The sequence below is a fragment of the Parasteatoda tepidariorum genome, chromosome 3 (assembly GCF_982258835.1).
Source record: "Parasteatoda tepidariorum strain Cologne lab strain chromosome 3, Ptep-v5.0, whole genome shotgun sequence".
NCBI lineage: Eukaryota > Metazoa > Arthropoda > Arachnida > Araneae > Theridiidae > Parasteatoda > Parasteatoda tepidariorum.
In genome coordinates, this window is record NC_141757.1 from 30838688 (window position 1) to 30861749 (window position 23062).

General features: G+C 28.0%; 1 protein-coding gene across 2 annotated transcripts in view; it reads left to right on the forward strand.

Moving 5' to 3' along the window:
* Window positions 1-15866: 15866 nt before the first annotated feature.
* LOC107439847 (cell adhesion molecule Dscam1) overlaps window positions 15867-23062 on the forward strand; it is a 225302-nt gene continuing 218106 nt past the window's right edge. For both annotated transcript variants that reach the window (XM_043053190.3, XM_043053191.3), the window contains exon 1: window positions 15867-16604. In XM_043053190.3, the coding sequence (XP_042909124.2) occupies window positions 16511-16604 (94 nt within the window). In that variant the 5' untranslated portion in view covers window positions 15867-16510. The remainder of the gene's footprint in view (window positions 16605-23062) is intronic.

A 23062-nucleotide genomic window follows, 5' to 3' on the forward strand; every position in this document is an offset into this window, starting at 1 on the left:
CTAAGGTACTATACAATATGAAGTACTATACCTCCGAAAAGTCCTTTTACGGTACTATAAACAGTAGTTAACGTAGTTTTTCTGAATGTGTGTTCAAATCTTAGTTTTCTTCTGTTCTTCCTAATTTGTTTTCCCTCGAGCGCATGATAATGTTCACCGGCAAATTAATTCCCAATTATCTCTAAGAGACTTTATTTGACAAAAAGTAAATTTGGAAAGATTATTTGTTTACTGAAGAATTAATAGTAGATGGAATTTTTTCCACTATTTAATGCTATTGATTAATTATTTCAAATAAGTTTTCTCACATCTGTTACGTTGAACACAATGTATGTCTTCCGTAATCTAATTTCCACGTTTGTAGTCTTTCGCATATTATTTCAGAGACTAAATATATTTACATTTCAGTAGAAATACAATTACATAAATTTAAATAATGCTACAAAAATTTACAAAAGCTGCAATCGTAGTAAATTAATGTAATAATAATAAGCAATTAAATAACAATAATAATAATTTCTGGGGAAATTTTATTTGAGTATAGGTCGGTATCGAAGTAGGAGAGTCGGGGTCTCAGAAAATCAAGAATCAGAGTTGGATTTGAATATTTTAACTAGCAACTCCACAGCTTTCAGTAACGCTATCAATTAATTGAGCAAAAAAAATTGCATTTACTCTCGCCGGTGGCTTTACGTTATTAGGTTTTCCTTTATTTTATAACCGTCGCTAAGCAACCAAGCCAATTTCTTGGATTTACGACCACTGATGTTCAACTCCGCAGCCTTGTAATTTTGAACAAAATCCAGAAGACAAGGAAATTCCTGAATCAAGTATTGAGAGAAATTTGCCTTCGTGGAGGCCTTGAGGGAACGAACCCTCATTTGTGTTACACAGAGAAGAAAACCCCGGAAAACTTCCACGGTTATCCTGTTAGTATGGGGACACTAACTCATGACGTCACCACTGAAGATATTTCTAGTTAGCACCGTGGTCAATGCAAGCCAGGTGCGAAATTCGTATCGACCAGACATCGCTGGGATTCGAACCCGGTTCACCTCATTGGAAAGCAAACGCTCTATCCCCTGAACCCCCACCTCTACGTTATTGGATTAAACAGAACAATTTTATAAGTTAAATCCCATTGATCCCAAGTTTAACTGTATTCAATATCAGTGCGCCTGTTGCTCCAGACTAAATCGTGGTAATTTAAAATTTCCGCAATCAAGTAGTTTTTCTTGGAGCCTATTACTTTTGGTGCAGATTAAAAAATCCTAGAAACTCGCAATATTAATCACATTAGAATATTAATCACATTAGTACATTTAGTACCTATTAAAATAACTCGAATTACCGTAATACCAGCAGTATTAATTACCTAAATTAATTAAGCAACATAGTCACCAATAGTAGTCTGGAGCTTTTTTACTTTTTCCCTAAACGAAATTTTAATTTTTCTCCCTTAACTTTGTCTTTTAGTACATAACTTTTTCCTTATTTCAACTAATGTTGGTTGATTTCAAATTATTTAGTTGCATACTTGTAACTAATCACATCGTATTTTTTTCTAATCACGTGGTAGAGCTTTACATGTTAGCGATACAGTTCTTACGTTGGATGTATAACCACACTGAATAAAATTTTGATTAAGATTTAATTGAATGCTTGGCTACAATCAACATCAAATGAGTGCTATAAAACCTGATTGTCTCCCTTACGTTTGACGTCACTTGCAAGTATCCAATTTCATAATAAAACGAATGAAAATCAAAACTATAGACAAACTAAACACGTTGTTTCAGATAATTTAATGTCATAACCACACTGTAAAAAATTTCGAGATGAAATTACGGTAAATATACCGGTACTCAGAATTCCGGTACCTTTTACTGTAAAATCCGATTTTTAAGAAACATGTTATAGAACAAAAAATCTCACATGCTGTAACTTTTACGGATTATACATTTATTTAGTCCAGTATTTTTTTACCATATCTGTTATCGACATTAATCATTAAACTTGAAAAAGAGTTTAATTATTAGAGAGCATGCGATTAAATTCTTAACAGAACCGTCTATAGTCTGATCTATTACAATGGCTTATGCTGAACTAATCCTATAAATTCCTTTTTTTTTCAAATATTCCTGAACTGAGAACTTAGAAATTTTTAAATGATTTTTATAACCATGGACTAAATTTTTTCTCTGCAGTCGCTGTCCAAGTTTCAGTAAATTACAGCAAATTGTTCTAGAGTTATAAGAGATTCAGGACAGCGTTCCGGCACTAGAACAAATTAAAATACTGAGCAAATACAAAAGTTGGACAAAGGATGGAATATTTAACTTACCAAAAGTTTCCGTGTTTTTTTTTGAGTGATGAAGCTCTAATCTTAACTTATGGTAATTTTTTAAATATAGTTTTACCTTTCAGAAAAATCCGTTTAAGTTTCAGAGAGAAGTTTATTTCAAACCAAGTTACGTCTTTTGATATAATATCTGAAGTTAATACGAAATTAATATTTTACAGGCTGAACATAAACACGTTTGATTTATGGACATTTTTAAAAAAAATATATAAAATTGTAAAACTACTAAACTCATTTGTTAAAGCAAAAATAATGTAACTGCTTTATCTTTCCAAAACTACTAATTTAACAAAAAATGTGGATATACTGTGTATGTCATCACATCCTTCTCCAAGTTAGGAAAAGGTTTCTTGCACCTGAAAGGTGCATGAAACCTTTTCAGGGCAAAATATTTTTTCGTATCTTTTAATATAGATCAAGATGAGTAATTTATTATTTTTATCACAAAGGATGGAATCAGCAATCTCTTTATGTTAAGGAAGCATGGGTGTATGCTGTTGGCTATCAAAGTCAGGCATACGTCAACAGCCTGAATACGTCAACAGCCATATTTATCAGCATTGAAACTGTTAAAAATAACAGCCTGAAAACTTCTTGAGGGTTCAAAGAGAAAAATAGAAAACTTATTATTACGTTAAAACGAACTCATTTTTATTTAATACTAGCTGAATAACCGTTGTACGGGGTATATAAAAAAGAAAGTAATAAACAACTCGGTATTAAACTATACTATGAAATCATGTACAAAACATATAACGACACAATTAATAAAGCAAATGTAATTTCGACTGTTTCTTTTTTTAATTATAATATTATGATTTTTTGCCGTCTCAGTGGCTTTACGTTAGTAAATTAATCAGAACACACTTTCGTAGTTTATCACATCAGAATAGAGATAAACTGAATTACGCATCACTTGGCATGATACTACTGACTCATAAGGTCAAAATTTAAAACTATCGCGTAATAATCTTCTGTACAAATAAATTTCGAAGGGTCATGGAGCACTTATTTTCTCAGTATCAGTATTAATATTACTCAGTATCGGTGCCGTTTCAATAATTACCAAATATATCACAGCAAAACTTTGTACCTATATTAGTATATTTGATACCTACTTTACACCCTGCAATATTTGAGTTTTGAGTACTTTTAAGTACTTTTGAGTAGTTTTAAAATGAAATATAATTCTTATTAGACCTTAATAAGAATTTAGAAAGTGACCGTTTCTTTATTCGTTAATACGTCACTCTCTTCAAAATACCGTTTAAAATATTTATAAGTAATGGTAGAAAACAGTTTTTTATGTGGTTTGTATTTAAAAATGTATGTTACTCTATAACATCTTTAAAGAGTAACATACATCTATAAAAACAGTACTCTTTAAGGATTTCATATGATTTTGATTTATACAAATATTTAGAACAGAAACACTCTGAACAAGAAGGCATAAAATTTATAAGACTATAAATTTTAGTTCAACTTTTTAGAATACTAAAAATACATAATTTTTGATACAAATACTTGAAATTTGAAACGGCTCGTTTTAGAAACTTATGCATTGAACAACAGGATTTAGAAAAGCGGATATCAATTAAAGAATAAAATAAAATTTTAAAAAAATTAATTAATAATAAACAATCATGTTGCCGAAATATTAGTTCCTTCATAGTTTATACTAGTTATTTCACCAAGAAAATTAAAATCAAAGACTTAATTGAATTAAAATCCTATTTTCGACAAGTTTATGATAATACACATGTTTGTAATAAGAAAGAAAGTAAGAAAATTTTAAACCGGAAAATAAGTAAAACGAATAAAAAGGCTTTAATTTTAGCATTAAAAATACTGAAAATTTCCTACTTTAAGAACTATTTCAGAGAAATTGAAATCGGCTTTCACTCGCATCCTTTGCATTCAAACAGCAAGTCTTAGAAAGCTGAATGTCGTTTTCAAGAATAAAGAAAGTTTCAAAATGTTAAGTATTCCGACAAAACACCAAACGCAATGCTTAAAAAGTCTAATTACTCAATTCTAAGAATTGATATGTAAAAACTTTATGGTGAAATGCTATTCCTTACAGTTAAACTAATCAATATACCAAGAAAAAGATAAATAGAAAAATTAAGTTATTTCGAAATACAAACGTTTTGATAACACAAATCTTTAATCCAGTCGCTTTCTGAATAGGAAAAAATGAAAATATTCCTATCCTTAAATTTTACTATCAATTTCTAGATTAATGTCTTCCAAGGTCTTAGATTAGAATTTTTTGAAATAGAGGCTACTTTGAATAGCATCTAATATATTCATAGCATCCAATACATTATTCAGAAGTTCAAAGAAATATCCAAAAATTCAGGTTTTAATTTCTTTTTAATAATAATGCCAGTTAGTTTTATGGAAAAAATAGATAAAATTGACTTTATAAAGATTTTCGCAAGGTCTGGATAATGCAAATTTTTATGTTAGAAAGAATTAAAAAACAAAAGTCAAGCTTTGCAAATATAAAAATTGATATTTAAAAATATGAATATTAAATATTCCTAATACTTAGTAATTAATACACCCAAAACAAATTTAAAAATAAGTAAAATCGGCTGGATTAACCTTTTCATAAGGTTTTTTTAGATTTTTACACAACGCTGTAAAACCACGATGTAGTTATATCTTAACACTAATAGTTGATAAAGTTCAAACGAAACAGCAGTTCGTCGGTGAAGAAAGTCGTGTTTTTCGATACTCCGAAATTTTTATGGATAATTAGTGTAATTTCTAACTATTTAACTAAATTCTTGCGTGAAATGAAGATAGGGTACACTTTAAGTCAATAACAAATATTTTTGAAACTTTATTTGAAATTTAAAGGCAAATAATTATGCAAATTCAAGAAGCATATAATATGGCCGCCAAGAAGCTTATAATATGGCCGCCGTTTTGTTTAAGTTAAATACAAGTTTTTATGGTCGAGTTTTATTATAAGACTGTTAACATCTGTTCACTTCGTTACTGTTCGAATTCATATTAATATATTGTCTGTGCTGTGTGTATATTCGACTAGAAAACTAAATTTATTTAAGTAAATTTCGTATGCATTCACCCGAAATTTATGATACTTACTTTAGATTGCGTCGTAAAATTAACTTTCCTGATTATGTATAATTATAAATTTTTACTGTAATTACTGTAATTCTTACCGGATCTTCCTACTGTAATTAATAATTACTGAATGACAAACATGGTGACTGCTACTTTATACAGCGTAGTTAAAAAATACATTCTAGGTTTTTAACTACACTATAAACCATCCTTGGCTTTGGTATAGTGTAAGACTTAGTGAAATATCTCTTCGGTGTTAAGTGATGCCATCATCTGTGTTCGGAAACAAAAAAATATATTTGCAAAGTGTAGGAATAGTTTGAATTAGAAAAAAAAGAATAAAACTTACGTAACCTTTCATACTATCAATTTCTTGCATTATGCTTCCAGTGTCATATTTTAGAATTATTTTATGAAAAAAAAATAACAGGGTCATTTTTAATTACCATCGTATACATTAGGATATCAAAGTTTGAGAAAAATAACGTCTGAAAAGAATTTGAATTTGGAGAAATTTGAAGAAATTTTGTTACTAATATATTTTTTTTAATGTTAAAAAAAGTTCGCAATTTATTACCCCGATATAAAAAATAGACAAAATTTGCCTGATAAAATTTTTTACAAGGTTCGGATAAGACAAATATTTATAATGGAAGAAAATAAAAAAATAAAATTGTAAAGTAGTAAATTTTAGTATCACATTCTAGTAATATACTAAAAATGTCTTACTTTAGAATTGTTTTAAGAAAATTGGAATCGGCTTTGACTAGCATCCATCGCATTCAAACAACCAGTTTTAGAAAAAAAACGAATGTCGTTTGCAAGAATAAAGCAAATTCCAAAATTTTAGGTATTCTAAGAAAACACCAAACGAAATGCTTAAAAAGTCGAGCCACGCAAATATTTCCTTAAAGCATTTACTATAGACTCGGCGCTATATCTCTTGCTTTTTTTTCTTTCCCTTTGCACTGTGTCTTTGACTCGTATTTCCCGCGAGATTTGACCCTCGTTCGCAAAACAAACAACACAAACTCAACCTCTAAGATCGCAGAAAAACAGCTTCCAAACTGAAAAAACGAAAAAAACTGAAAAAAAAATGGTATAAAAGGAATTCAGTGAGATCTATCCAATAGCGAAAGCCCGGATCAGGACAGAAAGTTTTTACTTCAAAGAAAGTTTCTATTACTGGTAAATATCATTGCCTAGAATTCGATGATGTGACAAATCTTTTAGCAACTTTTTTTGTCCTCTTTTTGTTTTTGTTCCACAAAATTGCATATTCTATTAGAGAGGAAAGAAAATACCTTTAAGGTTTTCGTTCTAAAGGCAATGTTAAATAATACATGATCTCTAAAAGTTGGAAAAAAAAATAGCTGAGACAGATTGGCGAAACAATAAATTAGGAATCTTTAGCGAAGAGAGAAATTAGGTATAATACAAAAGAAAGGGAACAATACTTTGTTAGAAAGCTATATTTTATTTGTGCTGTTGTTTCTTTATCTGGAAAGCAGGGTAAAATAAAATGAAGTAATTTGGTCTCTGATCATTTCCTCTAAAGCACAAGGTTTTGATTCCTTGTTTGTTCTCTGTCCAAAACACTGTCTTTATTTACTGGCTCTACTTCATTTAAACAATAGAAAGACTGGTATTAAGTTTCAAAATGACATTTTTTAAGTTGATTTCTGATTCTTTATAAGTATTTGCCATAAAACACAAAAGAAACGTATCTTCTCTGTAATGAAGAAAAGTTTTTCACTATATTACTCATTAGCAAATAAGAAGATGTTTCTTTTTACTAAGAGCAATAATAAAAGTTTTCCATTTATTGTTTTTTAACGTGATTTTCAAAATTCAACTTTTTTCCTCTTCATGCAACCTATATTTCATGAAGAACTCAGCTCGTTTTCGCAAAATAACCACTATGATTGATTTGAAAGTGTCGATTAATTAACATTGTTTTCAAAAGCTTTATTTATTCATCTGTAACGAATGCACTTAAAAGTTCATTCAACTCTTTATTACGCCAAAAGAATTGCTTTGTAAATCCGCATTGATTTATTGGAAAAACATGATCACATTTCTTGATTATAGTTTTATAAAAGTTTTTTTTTAAACAATATTTTCATGTTAGTGTTCGATGAAACAAACTTAATAAATTGGAATTCAGATTAGAAGATAAGAGCCTGTCTGTGAGGAAAATATGACATGTGCTCAATGTTAACCATGTCGATAATCTCAAAATTGCTTAAATCTTACGTTTAAAACTCCGTAACCAGCAATTAGTTGCTAATAATGGCTAGTTGATACAATTAGTACACCCGACTCACAATGACAACTGTGCTAATGTAAAATATCCTCAGTGGTAGACGGATCTTCCCCTTGCCATCAGGCTAACCGTGGGAGATATTCGTGGTTTTCCTCACCATGTAACGCAAAGCTGTTTAGTTCCATCAAAAATGCCCTCTATGAAGGCAGATTTTTCCCAGTACTTGATCAAGGAGTTCCCTTGTCTTCTGAACTGGGTTCAAAATTACAAGGCAACGGAGTTGAGCATTAGTAGACGTAAAGCTAAAAAATTGGGTCGGCTGTTCAACGACGGTTTTAAAATAGAATAAAAATTATGTGATATTGTATTCATGAGAATTTGAGTCAGGCATTTATTTACATTCAAGATTGTTGCTTGTTTTCAAAAATAATAATTTGAGCATATACTTTTTTAAAAGAGAAAATGTCACTTCCATATTTTTTTTTCATTTTTTCAGTACTACAGAAATCTCATCATTCTTTTGATTTTGAGTCCAAGATCTTGTTAAGCATTGAAACTTATTTTATAATAAGTGTTTCAAAATTACTTCTACAGATATTTGCGAAAACAAGTAAAAATAAACATTGTTTTAATTTCATATCAGAGTGAGAACGAAAAAACTAGAAAAAGAAAAACGAAACAGCCTCTATTTTTGCTTTATTTTTTCAGGTGTGAATAGTCTCCTTAAAAAGGTTGATGTAACATCCTTTGATATCCCATTCATCACGTCACCGATTACAAGGTGTTGCCAGATTCCTGGTAACTGCTTAATGATGTTGTCCCAGTCAAAAGTCATCAGCCCAAGCCAAAGACAAAGTAAATAGCAGATCATGAAAGCTAGTGATAATTCAATATCTATGAGCTCCGTCATAAATCAATAAGAAAACATTCACCAAAATTCGTTTTTGTATCATATGCAATTTTCTTATTTTCGGAGTAGTATTTAAACTTGCAAAACTATAGAGGTAAATATTTTTACGTTTTAATATTTAACTTTTGATAGTTTGGCATTATGTGACATAAATAAAAATTTTAAAAAATCTTTTGTATGAATTTAGTTTTTTTCGGAGTGACGCAATCGTAAAAAATAGAGTTGCATGTAAATAGCGTAACATGTAATAACTGTCTCCTTAAAAAAGAAAACAAAAACTTCATCATATTTTGACTGCTTTAAACAAGAAATATGACAACTTTATGAAGAGTAAAACTAACTACAATAATAAGAAAGGTTAATAGCAAAAATAAGCGAGATAAAGTGGTAGTGGACAGGGACGTGTTAAGAATGACAAAAAAGAAATTAAGTAATTTTTATTTCTGCATTCAATTCTTGAATGCAATAGGAAAAGAGAGAGATCAAGAAGAAGGCGCAAATAAAAATTAAAAATTTGAAGAGAGCATTTTTTAAACTATCAAACACTGTGAAAAAGTTTTCACAAAAGTAAGCAAATATGTTTCGAAATAGCTTTGAAAGAGTATGGTTGAGTTTGAAAAACCCATGAATTCATTTTTGAGTATATTGACACTCGCTAACTGCTTAATAATGAATACATGGCCAGTAAAGACATGCTCAATGCTGAATACATGGGATTTGCAAATTCGACTATATTTAATTTGAAATTGTTCTGACGCATTTATGCTCAATTTCGAGAAACATTTTCTACAGTAAAGGAAGTCAAATATAGATCTAGTATAGTCAAAAGGAAGGAGAAATATTCTAGTTGCATGTGTGACCCAAAAAGTATGAAAAGCCGGAAAAGAAATGCAATACGCAATTTTTTTTTTTTTTAATTTTCTTAATGTAATTTTCAATTTTAAGCCAAAAAAATAAAATAAAAACAGAACAAAAATATAATTAACAAAAAAGTTGTGATCGCCTTATTACAATCACTGGTTAACCATTGGTCAAATGATCTTTCTTTCTGAATTGACTACGTTAAACGCCACAACATTTCAAATCATGGGTTGCGAAAACTGTCCCAATTGATGTTTGTCGTCGGGTTGATTTTCATATCCTGGCTATGTACGTGTTGTAAAACGTCATAAAATAATTTTCCTTCTTTATCATTCATATTTATATTAAAATCACCGTCAATCCAGTAATTATACGTTAATAATTAAAAGAATATAAAAATACGCTAAATTTTTATTATGTAAATAGATTAAAAATGCCTGCTAGTGAAAATAAAAAGAATAACTGCAGCAGTCACCATAGCAAAGCATGCAATGAAGACGCATGCGCACTGTTTACTTTTACTCTTGAACACAGTTGAAAGGTGTGTGGACGCCATCAAATCCAAACCAATACCCATTTTGACAATGGTAATAAAATAAAGCATTTAAATAATGATTTGTGCACTATTTTACGCCAGTCCGTTTTCGTTTCCTTTTGCGACCATCGTGTGTGATACTTAATACACTTAACATTAGAAGATAGAATATATATAATATTTTATTAATACTGTCATTAGCTTTTAGATTTAGTAAATGATCTGAAAAGAATATTTTTAATTCATTGTTTAGTATGTATTTTAAATGAAAAATCTCTATAGATTTTAAAATTAGATTGATCTTCTAAAAAAATTGAATTATTTTAAATGACAAATAATATAAAACTAAGTTTTCTGTTTCATTAAAGATCCTTCCTTGTCCAGCAAATTTTAGTTTAATAATCTGAATTATTTTAATAACCTAATTAATAGCTTAATAATCTAAAGATCTAGAACTTGAATAAAAGATATGATCCCATGATTTTGGCTTTTACTCATTACTCATGCACCTACTAAAAACTTCGTAAGATCACGCAGCGTTATTACACTGTTTTCAAAAGTCTACTGGTACGCTACAATTTACCTTGTAACGGATGGAGCTTTAAATTAGCTGGATCCACTTTGATAATATTTATATTGATCGACTTCGAAAATATTATTACACTGGTTTACTTTTTGGTTAATCCACATTTTTTTTCTCCATTAAATTAATTTTTCCTTTTCTGTGAACAATTTCGGTTAAAATTAATTTAACAAATAAAACTATTATTAAATTATTGAATATTTTAAAATAAGTTTAAATTTAAAAAAAATGAATCTTAGCATGCATAGCTAATAATAGTTTTATTAATCACAATTGCACTTACTTTTTTATCTATAAAAACAATAATAAAAAACAAAATGAAAATATGCCAGTTATAATCGGAGACGTTAAAAAATTAATTTATAAATTGGGATAAAATACTTTGAATGAAGCCATTAAGAAAAGTAATAGATCTTTATTAATTTTTCAGGTTAGAATTTATTTTGCATACAATATTGCACTCTATTTTGCATTCAAATTGCATAAATCTTTAAAACAACAATACCCTCATTGACTTTTACACACCTTCATAGATAAAGTTTCTCCAAACTTAAATAAACATTTTCTGCATTTGTCCAAAGAGAGAGATTGAGAACAACCGAAAACATTTCCTTACAAGGATAAATGAATACAGTACATGTATTAAAATTTGTAGTAAAGTTAAAGGCGAATTTCAGCTTTGCAATGCTTTAAAATCTGTTTAATTTGATTCCAAGCAATAGTAAAACTTTAGCAACTAAAAAGTGGTTTCAATGCAGAGACTGATTATTTAATTGATTCTATAATCAATATTGGTGGGACTGACATTAAGTAATTAATTTAAGTACTGATGATGTAAGCATGATAATTGGATCAGATCAGAGAATCACTTGCATGTTTAAAAAGTTAGCCAGGTTATTTACCCTTGCTTTAAATGTTAAAAAAAAGTACGTTGAAGCTATTAAAAACATAACAAAACCACCTTAGTTTTAAAATGATTCAGGTAGATTTGCCACTGTAGAAAATGTCTATTTGCTGTGTACTGTAGTTAACTTCAATAACAATATATAGAAATAGTTTAAAAAGCAATACTATCAAGAAAGGCATTTTAAATGGTATTTATATTCCACACAGCTAGAAATTTCTCGGAAACAATAGCTAAATAACAATACATGGTTATTCATAATTCCCTCCGCCTATAAACGCCATTTTTCTTTACTACAACTGGTTTCAGTGGTACATGATACTGCCATCTTTCGGCAACTGCTTAAATTGAAGCTTGAATATTTTTGGAATAATTTCATATGTTCTTTTTTGCCATATTCGTCTTCGTTTTTTTTTACTATAACGCTTCGAAATCCCGGGGGGAATAATGAATAATCCTGCATATTTAACTTTTCTTTTACCATATTCAAACAAATCAGCCAAATAACCAAAAATTAGATGGTATTCAAACTTTTAACTGTGTGAAAAACTGTTTATTAATTGCATTTTACCTAATATGGTTAACCAACCAGAATTTTATCGCACCAACTAGGACCACCTAATGATTCCGCATAGTTTCTTGCAGCTGGGTGCATATTAGAGCCGAGAGGGCTAATATTTAATTCTCAGGACAAACAGAACGAGGATTCCATTTGCCAAGCCGACACCACAATTTTTCTTCCATTGCCTTCAACAATTGAAGAATTTTCAATGTCCACTCTCTCATTTTTGGCCCTAAACTATTGGAATAGGAACTTCATTTACTCATTAATGGCAGCAACATAAATATGCTTAAGGCTAAAAAGTCTCGTATTTCTGATCTCATACGATAGGTGAAAAAAGTAATTAAAATAATTAATCCACATTCCAGGATTCATTTGAGGATGCATAACTCAACCGCAACCTAGCTCCAATGCCCAGTTAAATTTGTTTTTTATGAATTGGACACCGTGTTTGTTGCAAAAGGTCAAAAAACCGCATAGTTTTTTAGTCGTAGTCTTTTAACCATACTAAAGCAAAAAGGTAAAAAGTGTTCTTTTCTGTAAACCTTACCGCTTGTTGGAGATTGCAGCTAGTCAGATTACTGCCGGTTATTTTACCGTAATTTTATAATGTAAGTTCCATCAGTGTTCTTTAGATAGATACGCATCGAAAAATGCGTAACTACTACTTTAAGAAATTGCTGAACGCTTAGTACTGACTTATGGTATCTAAATTTAGACATACAGAAGAAAAGGGCTGCTAATAACATCTGTGTAGAAAAAATCTTTTTAATCCCCTTTTTTGGCGAAATTAAAGAGAGCAATTTCCATTGAAGAAAATAAAATACAAAAATTTTTATATCTTTATTATTAGGATATATATATATATATATATATATATATATATATATATATATATATATATATATATATATATATATATTTGTAATGGCTAGATAGATGACTCAGACAAATTTTACATGGAACCAATATTTGATTATATGGAATTATCCTCCAATCATGCTACACTTTAATTTGGTAAGCAATGTTTGCTGAAATGATAGATCTGAAATTATTCTTCCTGCCCAAACATATTTGGTAGAAGGCATGTTTTGATACGAAATTTCAAATGCAACATGCCTTCAAGAATCTTCATCATGGCCTCATCAAAATTTAACATGCATCCACATGCGACTATCAACATTTGATTGGAAATACATTGCGTTTCAAATATTTGCCCAATCATAGGTTGGATGTTGTTTGCTTCACAAATATATAATTAAAGCATTATTTGGAGTTAACTCGAACTCATTAACAATGAATGAGATTGATTTAAAATTTATGTATTAAATACGAATATTGCAGTTATTTGGTAACAAATGTAGCAATTACAGTGTGACATTTTCCAATCCATTGTGTTAATGGAGATTTACTGTAATTTGTAAACTCTAGCAGGATGCAAATTTAGAAGCTATACACTTTGAAAACAATGTTTGTATCAGATATTAGAAAAGTTCCAAATTACCTGTCCGCATAGTTTAGTCGCTCCAAAGATATCCGATATCTATGCAAATAGCAAAATAGGTTCATTGTATTTCAGTATTGGTGGCATAACAAAGTTATCTTTATTCACGAACTGGATATATTTAGTTTTGGTTAAATAATTTGCTTGAATAATTCGATAATAATTAAAGAAAAACAATAAAAACACAGTTGATCTGTTAATGAATTTCTAATGAATAATTAAATTGTTTTTGAAGTTTAAGTATGAATAGGGAAGTGATAAATCAGTACTTTTAAAACTCCATTAAAAACTTACTTTTTGTAATGTTTAATTGATATTTCTTGTTAAACGACACAATAAATGCATGTTTAAATTGTTATGTTATAAATTTTTCTGTTTAATCTTGACCTATAAAGTTGAAATATTGCTTGCTTCCTTTACACAGAAAAGTTTAGTTTTAAAATATTTAGCATTGCTTCCCTGTGGAATCTGGAAAAAAAAATTCCAAAAAGTTTCGTTTGTGATTTACATACTTACTGTTGTTATTATGTGCTACTTTTGTTATTATAAGTGCTAGAGTCAATGGTTATTAACAAACAAAAGTGAACTTTTGTTTTCTTCAGAATACAATATGTATGAGAATATAATATATTTTAAAAAAGAGGGGAATCATTAAAATTTATGTTGAATTACGTCATAAAGGTCAAACTATTATTATATTAAAAATTTGGAGTTGATCACTATAAATTTTTCAATTAATACATGACATCGTTGTAGGAACTTTTATTTTATTTTTCTGACAACTAAATTATCCCTAGTCATGAAAAAGATTAAATTGGACAGAATATAAAACTAAAAATTTAAAAAAAACCCAGATAAATGATAAAATTTTATAATTGTCATAAGAATTCCCTTACTTTTATTATGCACGTTAATTACAATAAATGTTAAGTTTGCATAAATATTTTTTCAGTTATTTTTTTAAATAATTTTGAAACTAGTTTAAATGAAAAAAATAAATTTATTTTAATTTATAACAATAGTTAAATCATTTTTGTACTTTTATTATATAAGAAATTAAACAGTTCTTAAAATAATATTAAATGCTTCAGGAAAAAAAATTAATACCACTGAAGATTTATGATGTAAAGCTATATCCAGGAAATGCTGATTAAAGATTTGAACTGAAATCTGTAAAATTCATTTAAATGTAACAATCCTTATTGAAGATGATCAACAATAACGTAATATTCCATGGGTGCGGATCCTTATTTTAAATTCCAAAATGCAATTTTAAGTGTTTTTAGACATTTTCCATATATTTTTTTTATTTATTTTATTTTGGGACAATTTTCAGCATCTGAGCTTCCTTGGACTCAGTTTCTCAACTTTCGATAAATATATTTCTAACTGATGTAATTTGAAATTCCAAGCTTAATAAGGAGATAATTTCTACAATTATTTTCTTCTTAAAGGAATTGTTGAAAATATTTAGATCATAGTTGATTGCAATACAGCAATGACTCAATTTGGAACTTTCGTCTAGGGGGACGATATATAAAAATATGACTTAAAATTAGAATATTTTCCTAAATTAATGTACTTCCTTATATGTCCTTTTCAAAAATAATGCTTTCGTTTACAGTTTTTCTCGTGACAAGATAATTTTCCTGTATCACATTGTCTTAAGAGATTTAAAATTACTCTTAACTTAAAGAAATACTTTAGATCTTAACGTTATCTAAATTCAATACATTGTGATCAATGCATTGTTTCGCAATACAATGCTACCACATGTGGGAAAGTTAACCTAAATTATGAATTTTGTTAGATAATAAAAAGAGACAAAAAATTATTTTAGATTTTAGGTTAAAGTAAATAAAATGGAACTGATTTAATAATTTCAAAGAAAATTTTTAAACACAGTACCAATAAATATATTTTTAAAAACATTTCATAACTTAAACTAATATCTAAAAAAGTATACTCAAATAGTCGTAAAATTTGTTAAAATTTAAAATCAATTCTAATATTTTACAATATCTGCGTACCTGTATTTAAAGATATATTTTATTAAAAGATATTCTTTAAAGGAATAGAACATTTGAAAAATCAATTAATTCTTAACCAACCTTAATGAAACCAATTAATCTTTATAAAATCGATAAAATATCGATACCAATACATTCAAAACTGTTCAAACAGTCTTTTCAGCATCTTTAAAAAGTATCGAGAAATGCATCTCAACCTTTGGCGCTCCTGTTGTTCCTCCCAATGATGCTTTCAGCTACAACAGCGCTCACTCTCTCACATGTTTCCCGTCCTTCTCACCGGCATTTAGGATTCTTGCTTCATCCTGGAAAGACGGTCTGTTTCCAGGATCCGGGAAATTTCAGGAGTGGTGTGCCTCGTTATAGTTTCCAAACTTCGGAACTTTTGGAGAAACTTGCTTTCCTCTTTATTGATCTCAACTACTTTTTTTTTATTCTCTAAATATATTGGGCGGTTGGTTCTCTACCGTGAGATGTAATTACTGAAAGAGAAAAGAATGTTTTCTTAACTTCGATTTCATTTGGAAGAATGGGTGAAAGTAAATTTTTAATCACGTAGAAACAGGAGTAAAAGTAACAGAAAAGTAATTTATCAGCTTCGTTTATCATTAGAGGGAAAGAAAACATTAGTGATAAAATGGAAATAAATCATTATTTAGACAGTATAAAGGAGAAAGTAGTTTATCTTCTATGTATAGATACCGATACTATCTGTGATTATTAAACGTTCGTCGTGTAATACATGAAATATAAGTGCTTAAGCACTGAACTGACAAACGGTATTGATAATATTCATTGTGAATAAAACATCATAATTCAAAATTTTTGGTATGCATTAATCAAACCAAAGGATACTATTCAACTTTATAAATTGATACTAACGTCTAAACGGATATGATTTTTATTCATGCAACAAGACTTTTTTCACAGCTGACATTAAATGTGTTAATTACATTATTCATCATTTTAATCAGCGTAACTCCAAAAGGTAAGCTACGTTTCTGTAACATGATTAATATAATTTTAGAAAATTCCATACATATTAATTCAGTCTTCCCCTTCAGGTGCTAAATAATTTTATTCATATTATGTTTCCCGACACTCTCTAAGATAGTGGTTCAACGTTTAACTGTAATATTGTTACTTTGAACCATGAAATAGTGCAAACATATTGCACCATTAATAATATGTTAAATTAAACTACGCTTATGGTCAATTTGGATTAAGGTGTAGAGTAATGAAATTTACGAATTTCTTTATTATGGATCAACTAAGCACATCTTAAGGTCTAAAAAAATTTGAAAAATATAATGTTTCAACTTAGTCTGAAAGAGGCAAAACATTTGAGTGATATTCTGGTTCAACTTAACACATCTTAAGATCTCTGCAAACTTTGACGATATCATTATTCAACTTAGTAAATATTAAGGTCACAACGAATTGTAATGATATCATTATTCAACTTTGCACGTCTGAAGGTCGCAACAAATTATAGCGATATATGATTCAACTTTGCACACCTTAAGATTGCAACAAATTTGAGCGATATATGATTCAACTTTGTAAGGTACTATGCTTGAGCCATTGAAAACTGATTTTGTTCATGTTCTTAAAAGAGAAAGTGATAACTGAAAAATAGAGAAAAAAAATATCTTACAAATTTTATCCAGGTTCGTAAATTAGGCTGTTTGCAGACCATTCAATACCAGTCATGGCTTAGGCACAAAATATTTTTGAATACTTATTTTTTATGTAAGAAAAACATTGCATTTCTTAAACACTTTCAATTGCAGTAACGTGTTCAAAATATCAAGCAGAGTATGCTTGAATCCTTAGAATCATTAGAAACATTGAATCAAGCAGAATCATTATTCACGATTTTAAGTTAAATTCATATATGTTTTTCTTATTTAATGAATAATACATTTTACTAATTTAAATATGGCAATTAATAATAAAACATGATATATAATAGAATTTTAACTACACATTTCAGAAACCAAAATTTTATCATATGTCCTTAATATGATAAAATCATTGTTTATCATTGTTTTCCATTGTTTTTAAGGAGAAAACGATGAGATGGTTTCATAGAAGAGTAAGCAATCAGTTTCTCAGAGCCCACTAGAGCTAAATACAGTAGCGATAAAGTAAATAAGTCTATGTTCTTTAAAACTATTTTTAAACTCCAATTGATATAGTAAACAGCTACGTAGTTATATTTTTCTTCTAACGATTACCTTTAATTTTTTGTCAAATTTGTTACCGGATACTTTAAAGAGGTGGTACATACACAGTTCAAATAAATGCAAATACTTGAATCTGTCAATAGTGTGATGATTATAATTAGCTAAAAAATATTGCTTAAAAATAAACTTATTTAAAAAAAATCAATAAAATCAGATGTAATTAATACTATTAAATCTGATTGCAAATAAGAGATATATTCTACGCAATTTTTTTAAGGATTAGCATACATTTGTCATTTAAAAAAAAGTTTATTTTTATTTATTTTTTATTTTAAGATATGAATATTTTTATTTGTGTTTTATTTTTCCAAAATTATTAAAATAATTAAGAAGATGCTTTAGGAAACTTCGCTGTTCATTTTTTAAGTACTGTAATAACTACAGTACTACAATTGCAAAATCCGCTCCCGAAATGGACCAAATTTTATACGAAAACAAAAATCCACGTTTCTTATTTTTTACTGCATGGATTCCCATTTCAATTGACTGCGTTTGCCATCCTGCTATTTGAATTGGGGAACTGAAAAAAAAACTACCCGAAACGGAAAAAAAATTTTATGCGAAAATAAAAATACACATTTTGATATTTTTTAATGCTTTGCTGCATTGATTTCCATTTCTAGTGATTGTGTTGCTTTCTTGCTATTTGAATTGCGTAACGGATAAAAACCAGTTGAGAAATATAAGTACTATTGCAACCAATTGTTCCCAAAATGGAACAAATTTAATACGAAAATAAAATTCCATATTTCCTTTATTTTACTAAATTGATTCCCTTTTCTATGATTGTGCTGCCTTCTTGTTACATTATTTGGGTAATTAACAAAAACATCTTGAGAAATACAACTGTCTTATGTTTAGTTATCTCTTAAAGATAGACATTTCACAACAGAATTAATGGCAGAACAACGTGCATCATAAAAGACAATGAATTTGTAAAATGAATGAATATTGAAGGTTTGAAAATAGTATATTAAGTTACATTCGTTATAATACTCGTGGTTTTTTAAAAATGAACTTTCTTTTTTATGTAATTTAAGTAAGTATGTGTTTTGTGTGTTCAAAATCATTTTTCCTACTGTGTATTCCTTTGTTTTACCAGTGGTATTTTTTTCAGCTTAATGTTTAAAAAGCTTCCTTAGTCCCATAGAAGCGTTTGATATATAAATTCTTAATAAAAATATTTATAAAACATTATCAGCAATCATAAGAATTTGTGGAAATTGAAAAGAAAAGATACAGTTTTAATTTTCGATTTACCAAAGAAGTATCATATAGAGAAGAGATTTTATGCTTAAGCAATCCTCTATGCAATATCCAATTGTATTACGATTGAATAATTATTTTAGAGGGAAATGTTTTTTTTAAATATGCACGTTGTTCGTAAACAACCATAATAATAACACTTTGTAAAAACAAAAAAATACGATGAACTGTATAAAATGTTCATATCAAATGACGGTACAAAATACTGGCCCTTAGAAAAATCATCCTTTTACCGTAAAATCTATTTTTACAGTCGTATTTTTTTAATTATAATGATTCAGTTATTTTACTGTAACTGTTACTGATAAACACAGTATATCCAATTTTTTGATCCTTAACATGATCTGGCAAAAATGTATTTTGCTGTAAAAAGTACTGTGACCCTGAGATCCAGTACATTTTATGGTTATTTTATCCAGAAGTGTTATGGTTGCTCATAATTGATACATACTTTTTGCTTTTCCCATTTTCATAAAAATATTTTTATAGCTGACCTTAATTTTTCATAAGTTTATTTTAAAAAAGACATTTTGAATGGTAAGATATTTTAAATAGTAAAGATTGCATCATAATCGAACATTTATTATTTTTAGTAATTGTTACATAAAATATTTTAATTCAGTATCTATGTTTGATCAAAGTAAATGCTGCTAACAAATTTATCTTTACACTAAAAACATATTTTTCATTTATTTTTTGCAAATTTTATCCCTTTGTATAAATATTTTTTCAGGGAAGAAATATGTTTCCGTGAAAATACTTCTTTAATCTGTAGATTAATAATAAGTGCAATATTTCACTGAAAACTAAGCAATTGACAAGTTTATCCTTACTTTCAGCAGTATGGTATTTTTTGACTGAATTCATCTTCTTAGTTTATTTATTATTCTAATTATCTATAATAGGAGTTTTTAAAATTTTTGCATACTTTATAAAAAATTTCAAAAGCACTTCATATCATAAATGATCCGTGAATTGTTATTTCAATGCTAAAATTGTTTTCAATGGTAAGCAATAACAAAATTTAATAAAATATTTTTACAGTGGTGGAGTTCGTTTTAATAGTACTAATGAACTTGCTTCAATCTTCTTACAATTATAAACAAGCCACTAAGTACCACGAAAACTGTGTGTCGTCATACCTTCCAATTTACTTTTCATATAGATTATAATTTCTTTCATCCGCGAAATAAATCTTTGTGATTTATGCATCTGAGAATCACAAACATCTCTTCATTTAAAAGGATCCCGAGGAAAAATGATTAATTTGAAAAATTCTCCTCTCCTGTTCCCAGGAGACAGCGAAGCTCCCGATAATGTATCCTTACGTCTCCAGTAATTTATGGCATAATTAGCTAAAAAGAATGAGTCTTTTTTTTAATTCAATGTTTGAATATAGTAATGATTTTTGGCATCTGAATCAGCCAAAAACATTTAAAGATTATGATTTAGGGAATTTTTTCTATTGTTTATTATTTTATTGTTACTTTATAGATAAAATACACTAACATCTCAATTCATGCATATTTACTGACAATGGATTAAGTAAAATGTACATTTTTGTATTATCCTCAGGGCATATTTTGCTAGCATTTTGTTTATTTTGATACTAAGTATCTATTTTCCCTAAATTTAAAAACATTAGTCACCATCGAAAATATCTTTTTAAAGAATTCAGAGAATTTTTTAAATGAGTTTGAGTGGTTTTTTAATGTTTTAATTTAATCAATAAACAACTTACGTTGATTCCTCTTTTATTATTTTATATATATATATATATATATATATATATATATATATATATATATATATATATATATATATATAGTATTTTATCAGCGCTTTGTTGTATATAAAGGATTATTGGCGCATTATTGAAAAAGGACACAGCCAAGAAGAAAGCCAATGTCACAGATATCTCGCATGTTAATATTTAAATAATTTAGCTCATAGCTTCAACACCAAAAAGACCGTGAGAAATTAATAAAACCTTGTATCTGAAACATTTTTGTGACTATAAAAATAAGGCAGTTAAAGGAATAAAAAGTTAAAAAATTTTAATGTTCGATTTAGTCGCGACATTGGAAAAATGAGTTATACATTTGTATTGAATTAAAAAGTTAGCCGTCACATTGCTTGTTAAGAAGAGGATAAAATTTTTATTTTTATTTTCATCAAATGTAATAAAAAATAAATAATGCTTTCAGTTGAATTAAAATTATATTAAGAATAAAAAAAAAATTTAAAAATAATTTGTCATGAAAAAAAAGGAAAAATGACTTACGTTGACTACCCTGACTTCCCAATAGTTTTATTGATGCTTTATAATTGTACATTTCATAAACATCATCATCTATTCCTCAAATATTAAAAGGCGTCACTGAATTTGAAAAAAGAAGGGTGATTTGAGCTTGGATAAATAAATTGTGATTTCTTAGGCTAAGAAAACCTAATAGATAGGCAGATTTTCAAGAACAGTCCTAGTGTGCTTGATTAGAGTGTAAGACATTTTTTTGATAAATTTTAGTTATCTGTACATTCCTACGGAGTTTTAGCGAGAAAAAAAATTCGTGAAAAACTCAGAATGTCTAAGAAGAGAATTGAATTTAAATAATTAAAATATTTGACACGTTCTTAACTTCCCATGTTCTTCGTTTCCTCCAAAAAAAAGCATAAGGATTTTTTAAAAGAGAAAATGAAAACAAAAATTAAGGAAAATATTTAAAAATAACTTTTAAAGATATTTAAATAAAAAGCCAGAAAACACAATAAGGAAAATATTTAATCCCGTCTTAAGCTCACGCGATCCCTAAAGAAGACATTCTCACATTTTATCAATATAGAGAAAGCATATTATATAAATACAATAATGTGAAGAATACCGGGAAAATAGAACAAATTAAGAAAAAAATTCTTTATTGTCTTCGTTAACAACTCTTTTCTTCTATTCCTTTTGTCTTTATTCATATACAATATATACATGAACTATATGAACTATTGAACTTAACTTGGAACCACCAATTTAGTGAATATATATTTAATATCGCGAACTCATTAAGTTATTTACAAACTTTATGTTTTTTGTATAGAGTGTTGTTTTAATAAATTATTACTTAATGCATTATAGTTAATAAACTATGCATATGTTGAATAAATTTTAAAAGATTTTTTTTGCTCTCTTTCTGAAAAAAAAAATTCAAAAATTCAGAATATTAATATCAGTAGCTTAAACTTAAATATTTTTTAAACGCTCTGCAATCTCATTAATGTGTTCTTAAGTTGAATCCCTATATCTGGAGAAACACTAGGTAATATGAGAATTTATCCCAATATGCCGGATTATTAATTTTATTAAAGCTCAGCAAATTTTGAACCTAATTACAATTCAACAAAATGTCTTGATTAGTTGCTTTGGAATTTATAACGGCATAAAGAGTAGGACGCGGACAAGAATATGACTAAATAAACATATAGGTGTTAAAAATTTAATAACATAATAAATGTATAAATATATTTTTAAACATTAAAATTCGAAAAAAAAAATATTTGAACAATGAACTATAGTAGGTTGTTTTTCAAAATTTAGTGAAAGAATGAACACGTATTTTATAAAATTATTTATAGAATAATTCACTGAATATTTAAGAAACTTTCCTCAATATTAAGAACACAAAATATGAGCTTATTTTCAAATTCCAACCTAAACTTTTTTTTAGAATGAATATTTCAATCCTTACATTATCAATAAAGAAAGCATAAATCAAAGTATGAAATTCCACTTATTTGAAAGCCTGAATTAAATATATTAAAAATAAAAAAAAATTACACTATACAATCAGTAAGCCACGGATTTTAAAATTGAATTGAAAAAAAATGCTTTATCCTAGTAGTTATGTGCCAAACTAAAAAATATAAATTTGTGGATTCTATT